Consider the following 17,318-nt stretch of genomic DNA (forward strand, 5'->3'; position numbering starts at 1 on the left):
GCTATAGATAAATAAGCCCCCCCCCCCATTTGAGACCTTTCGATCTATAGGGCAGATGATGTAAAGGTCATCTGATTCAGTGGTCTACGATTAACGAGGGTGTCATGTGGCCAGCACAACGACCAACCGCCTTTACTTTTCCCCAACTGATGTCAGGTACCCATTAGAGCTGGGTGGACTCAGAGGCGCCCATGGATCCCAAAATAAAAATCCCAATCTTCACCGGGATTCGAACCCGGGACCCTCGGTTCAGAAGCCAGGCGCTTACAGCTCAGCCACCGCTAAGACAATCAATTACTGGTATTATATATTACTTTGTTTGATATCGAAAAAGGGAAATGAATTGTACATATTGAGAATGCTCATAACGTTGCAAATGTGGAGTTATTCTCCTTAGATACGCTTTTTTTAACGTATTTTAAAAATATTTTGCTTGTTTCAATCTCTTCAAATTTTAGTTTCTCAGCCTGAATGTCTTGTATCTAAATTAGAGAGAGAGAGCTATACAATGTTATGACCGATTTAATCATTACATAAGTCCACGGACAATGCATCAAGGCTATCTATTAAAGTCTTTCTTATCTTATATAATACAGACGTTACTTCAAAAAAGAAGATGATTGCGTCCTAAGCGTCATGCATTTAGTCATGCATATTAACCAATGACTTAAATTCTGCCAAGTCACTGGTTTTCCTGGCTAGCTCAGGCAATCCATTCCATGCTCTAATAGCACTAGGGAAGAAGGAGTATTTGTACAAATTTGTCCTAGCATATGGGACGAGGAATGTGCCTTTATCTTTGTGTCTTTCAGAGTATTTTAATAAATTTTGTATTTGAAGATTATGGTTCAGTGTTTTATGTATTATTGCTACTTTACTTTTGAGCCTTCTGTCCTGAAGGCTTTCTAAATTTAGTGATTTTACTAAAGGTGTTACTCTAGTCAAATGTGAATATTCGTTTGTTATGAATCGCACTGCTCTATTTTGTGTCTGTTCTAGTTTCTTAATGTTTTCTTGAGTTGAGGGGTCCCAAACAGAGGATGCATATTCTATTATGTAACTGTTATATGTAGGCCTATAGGTCTTTTAGATTTTGAATTTCTTTAATTTACTTGAAGTTGAAATCTTTTGTAAACTGGTCTAGGGGTAGAAACATTAGCGGAGTGATGAAAGGAAATGCTCAAGTTAAACTCGAGATGTTATGTCATGAATAACTTTTCCGTCAATTTGTAACTCTGCAATTAACCTGTTTAGACTGGAAATCATCAAAAAGAACTTACCTTTGTTCGAGAAAAAAAGGAATGCTTAATTAATTATTTATGTAATAATCCCGTTGTTTCCCATCTGTGCTGAGATACATTCTTAGTCAAAGACTTTTTTTTAAAGACTGCGCATGTTGCCATTCGCAGTCACTATATAAGCCTACACGCAGTTGTTTACTATATATATAAGATAGGTCTATATGTGTGTTATTTATAAATCATGCAGGATCCAAGGCTGCATGTAATAAATATTTATAATGACATTAATGACATCACGGACAAGTTTTTTGGTCTACTCATAAATTATTGATTAGTTAAGATATCAGTTATTTATTTCATTATTATTATTTATTTCTACTTTATTCATATCATAGAAAGAACTCATATATTTGAACAGATCTAAATCTAGCTTTTCGACCATTCTGTTTGTCGGTGATGTTGTTGACATTTAATTGACAAGCCCACTTACAAAGATACGTAAAAATACTTCATTATGCCTTCCTCTGGCCACCTACCCAGTTCATTCATTTTCCTTAGAATTTCCCACGAGGGAATTCCAAGGGGTTGGAACGAGCATTATTACGAATTGACTTAGCTGCGCATGCGTATAACAATATTTTAACAGAAACACTTTGTGCTCTGCGCATGTTAAGGAAATCTCCTGGGTAGTGAAAAGTATCAGATGGATTCTCATGGCGGCTGCAAAAAGACACTGCCCATCTCGGACTCACAGTTTTAGGCTTGAAAGTGGAGCTGGAGCTCCTAGTCGTAAACAATTAAAACAAGTCGACAGCTTGTTAGATATAACAGCTAAAATTGTTGCCGAGAAAATACCATTTCAACGTATAGAACAGCAATATGATCGGATACCCGAGCCTGTTCAGAGCAAGATTGTGTTCTGGTCCTTTCCTCGCAATGAAAGGGATATTTACATGTATTCATCATATGCTAACTGTTCCAAAGAGCATTCGGAAAATCAAAAACTTCCATTCCACCAAGGTGTTCGGCTTCTCGAAAATGGTGCAGTTGCAAATGTGCTTCAGATAGGTAAAGTATGGAAAAAGTTGCTTTGTTTTCTTTCAATCGACATCCTGGCCTTCATAGCAGTCTAGCCTAGGCCTGGCAGGGTAGTCATCGATAATAATAATAATATCATTGTTGGGTACTGTGTCTGAGTAATTACCGATCAACTTCTTGCTTAGCTGCTCTGTTAACAACAGATCAAGGTCAACGTATGCTCTAGAGTCTTCTCATCTATGTTTAGTGTTAAAGAATAAAGTGACATTTTCCCGTAGCCTTAGGGCTTAGAAGATAGTATTGGAAGGAAGGGAAATTCTTTTTTTTTTACTTAACATTTTCTCTAGCTAAAGTTAGTTACTGCTAGTTATAGATCTAAATATTATATTCTAAATCTATAGAAAGTGAGATTAGAGATCTAAATAGTTTTTAATGTTTATTTTCAACTCTAGTATACTCTAGATTATTTAGGCTTTCTAGACTCTGGAGTAGATCTCATTATAATTTTACTTAAGCCTATAAAAATAATATTATTCCAGGATTGCTGGTTTATCAAACCTAAACCTACAAGATTTTCTTTTTCAGTTTCAACATCAGGCAACTAGATTTTCTTAAAACTGTCTGAATATTGTGTTACTTTTAGTGATACCAATGTCATGCCCACAGTTCTACACTAGTTGTCTTAGAGACTTAGATGAGACATTTTAATCTATAGATTAAAAATAAAAATTGGAGATTAGTCTGAATTGTATTCCACAAACAAGAGTAATTCAATTCTAACTATTGTACGCTAGTACAAGCTATGTTTCAACACTTAGATATCTTCTAAGTCACACTATGGTGGCTAGCTAAACTGTGATGTTGTTTCCATAGACAGAAATATAAAGCCTTAAATAGAAATCAGTTACTTACAATGGCATAGTATGAACTTAAAAAAAAATATATCTAAGATTTGTCATATTAATTTTTTGTTCAAGGCACACTTAGGATCTGCTGTCATTAATAACCTCTCGTTGCTATATTTTACACTTATTCAAAGTTTATATAATATATGTTTTATTAAGTATGTGGCTGAGTGGTATACATTGCTTAGGTACCTATCTAGGGATCCTGAGTTAAGATCCTGACTTGAACTGAGTTGTGTTTGCTGAGTGCCTAAAGACAGCCTAGTTCAGAAGCCTTATCCCAGATACCCCTCTGCCCACATGTCCACAGAAGACATTGGTCCATAGCGCACTGAGCATGCTAAAGCATGAAAGATACACTATACAAAAGTAATTTAAAAAAAACAGGCTGGCCCAGTGAGCAAGAAGTTTTATAATGTGTGTTGATGAACTGTGGTGTCTTTATTTGCAAGGCTTTCAACCTGGGAATCCTTGTTTCCAAACCTGATCAAAATATTTATTAAAGTAAAGAAAGAAAGATTTGGGTCTACTGTTATTCTTATCCAGTTTTGACTTGTACAGTTTTTCAATCAAGTAGCTATGCATCTATGCTGGCTAATACTGTCTTTTTAATTGATTTTAGCTGCATAAATAAAATGCCCAGTCTTAAAGGAAACACTTGTATATAGATCAGATGTGTTACCATGTTTGAAAAGCTTGTCAGTGGTTCTTAGCTATGAGCTCAAGTTAAAGTAATAACTTTGCACTTGTAAACTCCAATGCAAAGAGCATCAGATAATGTAGACCTAAATGTTTGATTGTTCTTGCTATACCATCCTATCACTACTTCATATTGATGTTGGCTTATAATACTTATTATTGTAAGGGAAATTCTGCCCTTTTATCTATTGACACCATGTTCAAAACATAAATAAAAGTCTCATTTAAGACTCATAAGTCAAATCAGTCTTTCAAAATTGTTAAAAGCAACTGTTTCATGTATATATTTATGTCTTTTCTAATTCATAGTTATCCTTAAATTCAATCTACCACATTTAATGTAGTTGCTTTTGTGTGTATATGTTTTTTACCAGGGTTTCATCTAAGTGGATCAGTTACAGAACCTAGTAACCCTCTTCTGACTCAACCAGAGAAAGTTTATAAAGTTTCAATCAGTTTTGATAGGTAACTTTTGTTCTCTATATATGTAATGTGGATGAATTCTTAAGGGGGAAAGAAAAGATATAATTTGAATTTCTATTTTTTTATATTGAGAATACATAATATCTATTTAATGTTTACTTGATTGTTATCTATGTTTAGTATGTTTAAAAAAACAACTAAAATGACATTAATAGATAAATATTTGACATTAACATATATATAAATATACATATTTATTTTTCAAGGTTCCAAGTAAATAAATGTTGTAAAAAATTATTATTGGTTAAATAAATCTGTAGGTTTGTACACACAGTGTTTTTTATTTATTTAATTTAAAAAAATGTTTAAAGCTTTATGACTGAAATTTGATCAAAATGTGTACTCCATTGTTTTCCTTTTGTAATTATTTTGTATTAAACTGTGTAGGTGTAAAATAACATCAGTACAATGTGGCTGTGGAAACAAAGACATCTTTTGGTGTCAGCACGTGGTTGCTTTGTCCTTGTATCGCATTCGCAAAGCCAAAATTGTTCAATTGAGGGTACCAATATCAGGTATATGTTCACTGTGTGTATCTTAGTCCTAACTATAAATTAAAGATTTGTGCTGAAAGTTTTAGTTTTCGTGCATTTTCTCAGATTTGATCATTATCTTTGAAAACTATTAATCCATAAACAGAAACTCTACTCCAGATGTCCAGGGAACAGTTACAAAAATTTGCCCAGTATCTCATCACTGAGCACCACTCTGATGTCTTGCCAACAGCTCAAAAAATAGCAGATCAAATCTTGCAAGCTGAATCCGAAATAAACCTATTGCCAGGTAAACTGTTGAAACATTTATTTATGTTAAATGGTTTTAGACTGTTAAATTAAGGTATTAAATTTATCAATTAGTAGAAACTTGAGTAAAGAGAGCTTAATGAAAAAAATAATTAATTGTGAATACATTAGTCCTTATTATAAATTGTTAAATAATTAGAATAATAGTGATTTTAATTTATATTACACTATTAAAAAATGGAATGGTTAATTATAATAATGCTAGACTTGTTTCTGACAGCATATTATCCAAACACGATAGTATGTTACAATGATTGATCATATTGAAATATTTGTATTAAAGCAATCTGTATCTTCAACTCCCTATAAATGCAATTTAAGATCTACAAATAAGGATGCCTATCTTTTAGTAAAAACCCACATTATATTTTTATTCTGAAAATATGTCTGCACAAACACTTTTTCACTAGAATCTTTAAAATACAAAACTTGGAAATCTCTAACCTTAAAAAAACTTTATTTATGTCAAGTACAATACAACCATGGCTGTGCTATCATTAACCAGCTAGGTCCTTAAGCGCAGCTAGTCTAGTCAATATCTAAAAACAAGTGACATTAGATAGCTACAAAGACATTTTTTTATTACAGTTATAACAGGCTCATCAAATGTTGTGTCATGCTGAGTTGTGATAATTTGGGATGACAAAAAAAAAGCTGCTTTTAACAAGCCATGTACTTTTTATGAAATAAATTGGGCTTGCTTAATCTGTATAAATGTTTCTGATTCCAGGTGCACCTGACCCAACAGCTGGTGCATCTGTTGATGATGATAATTCTTGGCATCTGGATGAAGACCAAGTACGGGAGCAGGTCAGGACTTTTCTTTCTCAGGGAGGCTACACTGGACCATCATCTCAACTTCATTCTATGTTTGCAAAGGTTTGCTACTTTATTTTTTTTTAAAGAGCTCATTAAAATAATTTTATTTTATTTGTTAGTTGATGTGAAGAGATTTTTTTGTGTTTTCTTTGAAGGTTAGAGAAATGTTGCGAGCTAAAGATTCAAACGGTGCAAGAATGTTGACTTTAATGACAGAACAGTTTTTAGCTGATCCTCGTCTATCAGTTTGGAGAGCTCAGGGGACACCGCTGTCGGATAAATGTAATCAGTTTTGGGATGAGCTAGGTACGTTTATTATCATTCATGTCTGCACTATTTCTTTATTGCATCTGGTTGATATTCAGGATTAATTCCACCATTTTGTTTTAACAGGTGCATTGTGGGTATGTGTTGTCCTTAACCCACACAGTACCAGTAATGAGCGTACTCAGTGGAAATCATTGCTGCAGCAGTGGGTCCAGTGTCCAGTCTGTCCATTGGAAGATGGAGAAGTTAATATACTCTCAGATTTTGCCATCAGAAGCTCCACGCGACTTAGAGGTAAATAATTTAGTCTTTTCACAATTAATTGTTTCTTGTTGCTTTGATAACTACAGATCAGTATGAATGGAACAAGTACTTGTTATTTGAAGAAGAGTCTTGTGGTCATACAAATGACTGAAAAATATTTGATGTTGAAAACACTATACATTTCTAATACTAGATTCTTCAGGCACTTCCACTGAGAGCCTTCACAGAACAGTATTGCACAATGCTTTGGAGGCCAGTGACTTAAGATGGAATGACCCACATCTCCAACAGCTGATTGCTTCTGACATGTATTGGAGTTCTAGTCCTATGCCAGGAGACAATTTTGATAGTCAAGGGCTTCCTTTGTGGAAAGGTTAGGAAAACTAAGTATTTCTGAAGAAATAATGTTAAATGAAGAGTATTAGTTAAATTTAACATGCAATTGAAAAAAAAATGTGTTCAAATTTTTTTGCTACTATATATATATTCTATTCTACATTACCCACCCTATAACTTATAAGCTTAGTTTAGATTATGTGATTTTGATTGAAGTAACAACATTTGTAAACAAAATTGCCATGATACTTTATTATCTTGGAAATAATTTTTTAAAATGACTATCTTTAATCTGTTTTTTTTATCACATATTTTACAATACAAAGGCACATACTATATTCTAAATAATGTGATAAGCTACTATTTTATGCAATTTTAAAAATCAATATTTGTTCTTTTTTTTTCCCATTGATGTAGTAAAATATTGTTTAAATTAAATTAGTAAATATACAATTGAAACTGTTTACTTATGTTTCAGGCTTTTATCATTGGTTTCATTTTTATCAAAATTTAGAAATTTTTTTTTAGCCTTCTTTGAAAGAGAGACATCCTATTTTGCAATATGGTAAGAAAGTAATGAATTTTTTAAAACATTTTTTTTCTCTTATAGAATATGTGCCCACAGCTTGCGCTCGAGTTGATGCTCTTAGATCCCATGGTTACACAAAGGAAGCCTTGCGTCTTGCAGTGGCTATTGTGAGAACTATGAAATCAGCTGCTGTGGCCAACTGGGAAAATTCAACTCAGGAAAATCTTTATAGTAATTTTTTTTTTTCATCTGCTTTATTTAATTTAGTATGAACAATTCTGACTTAATTTTGTTACATTCATAATAAAAAGTTGTTTGCAGTTAGAATTTGAAAAAGTTTTTTATTTCCACTCTATTTACCGTTACCTAAGTTTCTAATTAAATATTTAAAAAAAAAATGTATTTTATTCTTAATTTGAATTTTATTGGTCTTAAATTTAATAAGTTTATCTTGGACATCTGCATTACTGATTCTGTTCACAAGATGTAACTTGGTAAAAATGTATGTTGTGGTTTTTAACAGAAGATAACAGGATGTTTAGAATAAAATCCACGCATTATATCCACATTAGACTTATTTCCATTTCTTGTCATGCATTTTTGTTGTTGAAATGCATTTTTGTTGTTGAAATTAAACTCTATACACTGTTTTCTTTTCATTATCTATCAGAATCCACTAGTTCTTCCTGTTCCTGCTGTTTGCATTCATGTGGTCGTCGACATCCTCCTTACAACCCTGTGGGCTGGATAGGTCATCCCCTGGATCCTATAGGAGTCCTCTTTGACACTTTGTGTGAGGCCTGTGTGGTGGCTGATGATGTCTCTCAAGGTAGTCTTATACTTCAATTGTAACAGTTTAGAAAGCAGTGAATGTTATGGGCTCAAAGAAGCCATCAACTCAAGAAAGACTAGTTCAAATTTTTCTTGCATTGACAGTAAATATACACTAGGCTGCAGTCGCCAACTTTTAAGTGGTTGAGGTTTCTAATTTGAGTGACTGAATTCTTCACTTTAGATATAAAATTAATTTTTAGAAGCTCTCTCCATTGCTGCCATTTGTTATCTTCAACTTGCTTAAAAATTAAATGAATGTAAAGATGAATTCACTCTTAGTTTTAAAAAAAAAGTAAAGGATTATTGGAAATTCTTGCTATCAATTTAACCATTTAAAACTTTTCAGCTTATGCTTTGAATCATTAAGGTCTTTGTCATTCCTTCATTGAATATTTAGTGTAAGCAAAAAAAAGCTCAATCTATTATTATATTTTGTTCTTTTTTTCAGAGTTTTTGAGTCGGCATCTGAATAATGATAATGCTAATGAAAGCAGGCGAAGATATCAACATGTCAACATTCCGGGAGCTGCTGAACAGGACCAGACCTATTTAACTTTAGCTTATGAAGTGGCTTTAATGGGTTAGTTTTTAAGTGCCAATAGAATATGGCTTTATTATGTGTGAGGAAAAAATTCTATAGTCTGAATTATCCTGTTTCATCCTATCTTTTGTTTTCTCTTGATGACTATTCAGGATTAGGACAACAGCGAATCATGCCTACTGGCTTACAATCTCAGGAAAAATCATGTAAGCAAGAGGAAAGATTGCTGGCTAAACTGAGCACCATTGAACTAGACTCTACACTATTTCAAGTCTTACAGAAAACTACAAATTTATTGCTAGAAGGTAGTCTTTTTTTTTTTTAAATGATGTTAAAAAAACAAGTTGCTTTTATAAGTACTTAATAGTTGATTTATTTATTTGTTGTTTTTTTTTTTGTTAAGCATAGTACATTTTATTTCCCCCAGGAGGCTATGCCAGTGGTTTGGGACTTGGCATTCACCCAGAGAGTTACCCCATGCATACATGTGCTCATTTTTTATTCCTGAAACTTGTGTCTCGTGATGAGGATCTGGCTTACAAGGTTGGATTGCGGGCTATGAGGTGAGTCTAAAATTAATTTTTTCTAGTTTTTGTTTTGATATATTACTGTAGAGTGTGATGAAGTTGATTTTAATGTGCTTTTGTTATGCATGGAAGTGAGCAACTTGTGTTATGTATTTACAAGCTTTTTAAATACATGATACTGGCAAGGTTTCAATTGATTATAAATTTTACTCTGTAGTAGGGCTAATTGACAATCTAGTGTATTGTATTTGATCTCATGTTAGTTTATGGTATCTGTGTTAAATATCGTTGCAGACTGCCCATCTTGGAGAATGTTGATGATTCTAATTTTGATGATAGTGTTAATAATGCCAACAGGTTGACCCGCTTTCCAAGATGGTTCATTTTGTCCCATGTTGAATCTCAGCAGTGTCTCCTGGCATCAACCCTGTTGGAGGCGGCAAAAAGTAAGCCAATTTAGAGTATCAGATCTTGGTATTTACTTAGTGTCCCTTAGATTGTATGATGATAGCTATGACTTTGTATGCTTATGAGAGGAACTATACATTACATCAGTAAAACAAACTCTCGAAGAGTAATAGCAGCTGATTACAGTTGTTATTCAAATTACTAATTACAGATTGGTTAATTGAGCCTCAGTATTTTTTATCATATATTTACTTATCTATTTAATTAGAACAAAGAAAAACTTATATTGTTAATGAGTTATTGAACTAAAAAAACCTTCTAGGTGTTTTATAGCTTGCTAACAACCAACATAAATATAAAATAGTGTTAAAGGAGAGACATCTTTGATTTTGTAGACGATGCTGAGAGACTTCAGTCAGTGCTTGACTGTGCCCAGAGACACATCCATAGCTCTTCACAGCTCTTTCGGCTTGCCCAAGACACATTTAAAATCTCCACTCCTCCAGATGGACCTAAATATCTTCCAGCCCTGAAAGCTTCTTTTGAACTTGGATTGCAGGTAAGAACATGGACATTTTGTTTATCATTTTTTGTTTTTGAAGCTGCAACCATGTTAGATATCTTATCTTATAAATTACTGATGTTACTTCTAAAGAGAAGATGACAATGTCATACGCTTGTCCCTGTGTCAATCTAGTCATTCATGTTTATCAGCGAATGCGGACTGGCCAACTTTACTTACTTCATCTTTCGCATGAGTTTATTATATGATAGCTTTAGTTTTAACAGTTTCTTATTAGATGGGCTAATTCTTTTGTATTTAAAGCTAGTTTATGAAGATGTTATTGCACTTATTGGCTAAGACTTATTATTGAAATTTTTACCATTTTTAAAAGGTGATGAGAATGACACTTATGACCCTTAACTGGCGCCGTAGAGAGATGGTAAGGTGGATTGTGACTTGTGCAACTCAAGTAGGAGTTGATGCACTTTTAGCCATCATGCAGTCCTGGTACCAGTACTTTGCTCCTGTTGAAGCTTCAAGTAAGTCCCTAATATGTATTCAGGTTCCCAATTATAAAATGTGAATGAAAAGGTCAGTCTATAAGACTAAATAAAAGAACTGAGTTTATAGAATCACTTCATTTTTTGAAACATCAGTTTGTAGCATATTAAAAATATTGCAAATATTAATTTAGATTAAATTCGATTTTGCATAAAAAAGTTGCAATATTTTTATTTTCAAAATGTAATTAATTAATATTTTTAATAGAAAAATTCATTTATTACTTGTGTACTATAAATGACAGAATTTAAAATTTGTCCTGTATATTAATAAAAAAAATTATATAGTATATTCAACAGAGTAATTGCAATTAGAAATGTGTGTTGTGTATACAAATATTTACACAAAGTATTCATAATCATTTTTTTAGGTACCGTTGCCATGACAGTCATGTCCCCTGCCACTATGATGCAATTGAGTGCTACATACTCTCAACAGGAAGAGCTTGCACACTGCACTCGAACCTTAGCTTTACAGTGTGCCAAAAGAGACCCACAGAACTGTGCTCTTTGTGCACTCAACCTGTGTGAGAAAGATAGTCGGGCATTTGAAGCTGCTTATCAGATAGTGGTAGGTGCTGCCTCGCACATCATAAATTCCAGCCAGCTTTTCACCATAGCCAGATACATGGAGCACCGTGGCCATCCTTCTCAAGCCTTTCGGCTTGCGCTGCTGGCAATGAAAGGGCTGCATGTCGCTTACAATCATGACACTCACCCTGCCATAGCAGACATCCACTGGGCCTGTGCGCTAGCTCATTCTCTGGGCAGGACGGAGCTGGCCAACCTGGTCCCCATCATCGTCAAAAACATTCAGTGTGCCACTGTGCTGGCAGACATTTTGCGCAGCTGCACGATAGCATCGCCGGGTCTGGCTTGCTTGGATAGCAAGCGTAGGACGTTGAAATCATTGAGCTATGACAAAGCGCCGCTGAAGCAGCTTATGGATAGCACCATTGTTGCTTACATACACTGCGCCCACTCAAAGCTCTCCCATATCAGCCCTCGCCATTACTCAGACTTTATTGATTTCCTGAGCAAAGCACGGGAAACATTTCACCTGGCACATGATGGACCTCTCAGGTTTGCACAGTTGATTGAGAACATGAAACTTGTTTACAAAGGGAAAAGAAAACTTATGTTTTTGATTCATGAAAGATTTGGTTTATAATTGAATAATTCCAAAAAAAATTGTAAGATAATTTATTTGTTGGTTTATGTTTATAACATTTACAAAAATGATTTCTTTTTCGAATTTCTGGTATGTTGATTATTATGTGCTACAATATTTGGTGTATACAAAATAGAAGATTTGTTTCCTTATCATTTTGGGAAAAGTAGTGAATTGACACATTTTTTATTTTAGTTTTGTGTAATACTCATAAATTTTGTATTTATACTTTTGTAAAAACAGTTTAAAAACAAATATTTAAAAAGTAAATAGGAACATTTTAGTCCAGATAAAATGGTATTGAATCAAATGAATGAAGTGACAGAAAATAATTATCCTAATATTATTCACATAATAATAGCATAGCCATACATGGTGCCAAAGTGTAAATAGAAAATATTTGATAGATTAGCGATTGATGAAATATACCATCAGAAATGTTTCTTTTATAAACTTATTATGTATCAAAGAGATTGATAATGGGTGCTGTCCTGTAGCCAAGTAGTGACAAACAATTGCTCTTATAGCTTGACTGATGACAATAGTGATAGGATTGTCCAGTTGGAGCTGTCCTGTAGAAGGTTGTCCAAAAGCTCCATTGTGAGAATTCTGTTGCAATCCAAGGACATGACACCCCTGTGTAAACTATGTAACAAAGCAATTTCTATTCAAATTATTTATTCAAAGATGTTTTTTGAGTTTGGGACATGTGTGGTTGTCATGGTTGTGCTAGTATGTGTGTTTGGACTGCAGCATACCTTTTTGCAAGTTTGTGAGAGTGTAGCTTTTTTTTATTTAATTGTGTGTGCAAGTGTCTGTACTGCATGAGCCTTGAATGTAGTGAGGATCTTGTGTCAATGGCTGTACTATGCTCACCCTGTTGAATAATGTTCACATTGTATGTTTAATTGTACAGATCTGATTTCTGTTTTTTTTTCACCTGCAAAATTTGAATTTTGAAAGACAATTTTTGTTTAAACCAATCTAGTTAATGCTGCAATAAGTATTCTGTTTATGAAAGATAGCTTACATTTTCTTGTTGTTGTCTTTGAATATTATTTAATTCCTTTGTACTTCAAAATATTATCTTTTTTTTTTTTCATTAATCCATATATAGATATATATATATGTATTTTCTGAAGATAATACTTGCATAGCTTTAAATAGAATTTGTCTTTTTGTGTTCCATTTTTTGTATCAATAATTCCAGCTTTGAGCAGAAGTAAAGGTGTGACCTCCTCCCACATCTCTTGTAGGACCATAACCTTATCTGTGATGAATTACTGACCTCCCTCAAGTTCACAGACAATGAACCAACACTTTATTCCCTATGAATGGTGTAGTGTGCCACTAAACTATCTTGGTAATATTCTAAGAGATGAATTTATTTTAAAAAAAGAGATTTCCCTTGTTTTGTTTCTGTATTCCTATTTCTGAATTTTACTTTTTCATGTTAGTCATGTGATATTTATGCATTAGTCATTTGTTTAATTCTTTTGTTCTTGTAACATTGAAAAGATCAAGTGACATTCATTATGTTCTGTTGAAAATGTTATATTTTAAAGATCAGTGAGGATTGCTCATTGACCACCTTACACTTCAAAAGTCAAAAAGTGTTAATCCTATTAGCTTACACTGTTTCCTCAATGTTGCCCTGATCTGTTTGGTTGAGATTCATGTTTTTGTTGTCTTTGTAAACTATTTGTGGTTGTTTATTTTTATTTATAAATATCTGAGAATTTGTATTTAACTAAAATAGCTCAACAAAATATATAATTCAAGAATAGCTGAGATTGTATAAACATTTTTTTTGTTTAGTCTGTGTAGATTGTCTTGGTGATGTAGACATTCTGTCACTTAACAATCATTTACTTGCTGTCTGCTTGAAGGTATCTCAAGTTATACTGCATTTAATCATTGTAATAAACAAAAATAAAATTGTAATGACGCTTCTATGAATTAGTAGTGACTATTTTGAAAAAGAAATGTTTTAAAAAGGTGTTCTATTTGTCTACTCATTACCAATCAACATGGACACACATTATTGACATTGAAAGTCTGGTAGATTTTATTATTCTGTTATTTTTATTGAAAAGATATTTCATCATGACTGTTACATGTTTTGTTTTTTTCTCTTTACTTTAGACAAAATCAAATTGTTGTTTGTCACATAGCAAGTACTAAAAACAAAATTCACAGCCTTAATTCTGATACCTATGTTATTGAATGTGGAACATTATTTCACTTACCTACAGATTACAGGAAAAATTAGTCAAATCAATCCTTTAAAACTTTTTTGTGACTAAATTAAACTCTGGAGGGACTTTGTTAGATGCTGGAATATCTGATTTAGCAGAGTTTTTTTTAAATCTTGTGTACCACTTAACCTAGAATGTGTCATTGAGAATAGAGAAATAAGCATGAAAATAATGTCTTTGTTTTGCCAACTAATATCTGGCAGTCCTTTACAAAATATATGCAAAATGACCATTAAGCTCAAAAAGCTTTGATACCATAAAATATCCAATACATATTTTTAAGCTTAATATAAGTTATAATGTTGTTGAGCCCCAGAAGGCCACTTTTTATTTTTTTTTTTGTTTAAACCATGGTAGATGTCACATTGACCTGACAATGTCTTGCTGACTACTCTGTCACAGTGGACATATGCAGACCAGATATTTATTCCCTTTTATTTTTGTATTGAGATGTACTTACCTACCTCACTGTTTCTCAAGTTCTGTCAAATGTTGGTTTTATTTTTCAAATGGTTTTTATTTTACATTCATTTTTTTTTTTTCTTTTACTTGATAGAATTTTAGAAATCTCTATAATGATAAATGCTTTTTTTTTTTATAGTACGTTCTAGTAGCTTTTATTTGTATTCGTTCTTTGGGCTGTCTTCTTTATTGGATGAGTTTCTTACTTGTTAAATGTGGCTTTAGTTGGCTGAGTATTCTGTGTGCTTTTTAAACATTTTTGTTCAGTAAGTTTGATGGTTTCACTGTTGTCTGCTTTATAATCTCTTGTCATTATGTTGCCTAGGACTTAAGATGAATGTCCTGCAGCTGAACTAACTCACTTCTGCACCAAGTCTTAATGTTTTGGTTTCTTTTTTTAAATGTTTGGGTAAATATTTTTATTACCAAGATAATGAAGATTAATACTAAACAACTATTTGATTAGTACTTTTTTTTTTTTTGCTACTATTATTAATTTTTCACAAATATTTGTAACAACTAAAAAAAAAAAAAGGAAACTAAATTAATATAATTTGAAGTCTGTTGCTTTTGTAATAAAAAATAGTTTGCCTTTTTTTTCATTGACTCAACTTTAAATACCTTACACTTAGCACTCAATTGTATGTTCTGTTTGTGCTGGTGCATGATGTCCTCAAGTTAGGGTTCTTCTTAATAGTCACACTGAATTAAATTGATTCCACCTCTCCATTCCCACTTTGTAAGCAAGTGTAGTCTTGTCCTTTGTAATGATTGCTATTCAATATTTCAGTAAATTTACCAAAATAGTAATCATTGGTAACCATCTAGGGATATTTTCTTATGTATTCACTTGAATTTAGACCTTTCAAAGCTGTTTTTATTTAGAAGAAATTTATCTCTCTAAGAAAGCTTAACTCTTTTCAGTTAACAGTATTTAAAGTTTGGTTTGTTTTTGACAGGCTTATGAAGTCTTACAGTTGTTGTTGATTGGTTGGCTGTGGTGGTGTTTGAACAAAGTTTATTTTGGATATATATATACACATTATGAGCATGGCTCAAGATTTTATCTTCATTGATCTGGTGTATTCTTGCTATTGTCATTGCATATGTACATGTATATCAAGCATTTGTATGTCTACACTGCATAGATAAATATATAATTATGTGTGTTTAAATATTATGGCATGCATTTGCCAGTTCTGAAGTATTATCATTTATGTGGGCTTAAGAAATATATTTTAATATCTTCCACTCTATATATTACTTTTATATACAAAAAATATATTTAATATGTTTCGCTTCACTTCATATTACAAAGAATCATTTCCATTCTGTATAGACCATACATTTGTTATTCTTTTTTTTTTACGCATGTTTTGTTTTTAGCATAGGATTTTGTTCTCAATGTGTTTGGGGTCTAAGGGAGGAAAGTAATTTGTGTGTTTTATTTTGTGTGTGTTTTGGGTTTTTTTTTTTTTTTTTTTGGTCATGGTCAAAGCATTTCTTGCATACTATCACAGCTTGGTATTCAAAGTCTATGTTTGTTGAATGAAGCTGAGACTAGGAAGAGCTTGGCTTGAAGGAAGTGATTCCAAATCTTTGTTGTGACAGATGAATTGTAATAGCAGCTCTCTGTGTCCTTGCAATATTTCACCTCAGGAAGCAATTTTCCGAATGAATGAGTGTTTACTTGTCTTTGTGTGTGAGAGTGATAGAGTGAGTGAGTCCTCTTGCTTCTGTACATTTGGATTTGAATGTTTTACTAAAACAGTCAATAAAAGCTGGTCTAGTTGCACAAAGCTGTGTTTTTGTTAATTTTTGTTTGTTTTTGACCTTAATGAGCAGTTGTCAAGAGCTCTAACTATTAGTACAGATAACAAGATGTATATTAGTGCAGTGATCTGTTTCAATGATGAGGGCTTAATCATTCCTTAATATGGCTGCCTATTACAAATCTCAGAGTAAAAGCCCATTTGTTATGCTATGTTAATGGTTAGAAACCTTTGACTTACCAAATTTGTTTTATCATAATTTCTTCTCATACATCTAACTAAAGGTACAGTATCATGAGTAATACTAGGTATAAATTTGCAACTGATATATATACAGGTAATGTCTTCCTTCATCTATCCCTTTTTAGTCTGTTGATCTGTCAAACATCTTTCTCTGTTCCTGTCTTAGAGAGTCTTTCAATGACAGGCCAGTCCATTTTTTTTATCTTTCTATTACTTTCTCTGTCTGCCTCTCTTTCCCTGGTACTGTTCCCTGCAGGAAGGTCTCTCCAAGCACTGTGGACATCTTAATATGGCCATGCTGTTTAAGTTAGCGCTTTTTGACAGTGGCCCGATAGCCATTGTGATCCTGTTTTGAATTTCCTCATTAGTGATGCAGTCAGTCTGTGTATGTCATTATTGTCATACCTATGATCCTTCCATAACATCTCGATTCCATGGCTAGGACATAAGAATGTCGCCATGACCAAGAAGCACATCAGTCTGACCGAGGACAATGCCTATGTCTTTCCAGATCAATGTGTCATTGGGTATTTCCTTAGTTCAATTAAATAAGCGTAGGCTAATTTGAAACATTTAAAGAAATTCCTTACTACTTTTGTCACCATTCCTACATAATAACATATGCAGACTTATTTTTCAAGTTTTATCCACAA

General features: G+C 32.9%; 1 protein-coding gene across 2 annotated transcripts; it reads left to right on the forward strand.

Moving 5' to 3' along the window:
- The first annotated feature begins 1,919 nt into the window (after window positions 1-1,919).
- On the forward strand, window positions 1,920-16,449 carry LOC106061346 (zinc finger SWIM domain-containing protein 5-like). Of its 2 annotated transcripts, none has more exons than XM_013219446.2 (17): window positions 1,920-2,309; window positions 4,258-4,348; window positions 4,754-4,881; window positions 5,006-5,149; window positions 5,900-6,048; window positions 6,144-6,294; window positions 6,382-6,549; window positions 6,713-6,892; window positions 7,466-7,615; window positions 8,055-8,213; window positions 8,667-8,798; window positions 8,912-9,064; window positions 9,187-9,322; window positions 9,581-9,732; window positions 10,090-10,253; window positions 10,591-10,738; window positions 11,131-16,449. In XM_013219446.2, exons 1-17 carry the CDS (start codon window positions 1,955-1,957, stop codon window positions 11,928-11,930), a joined length of 3,360 nt encoding a protein of 1,119 aa, XP_013074900.2. In that variant the 5' UTR covers window positions 1,920-1,954; the 3' UTR covers window positions 11,931-16,449. The 2 variants fall into 2 exon arrangements, with proteins under 2 accessions (XP_013074900.2, XP_013074907.2); XM_013219453.2 differs by having other exon boundaries at window positions 9,644-9,732.
- Window positions 16,450-17,318: the final 869 nt, after the last annotated feature.

Source organism: Biomphalaria glabrata, chromosome 5, assembly GCF_947242115.1.
Source record: "Biomphalaria glabrata chromosome 5, xgBioGlab47.1, whole genome shotgun sequence".
Lineage (NCBI taxonomy): Eukaryota > Metazoa > Mollusca > Gastropoda > Planorbidae > Biomphalaria > Biomphalaria glabrata.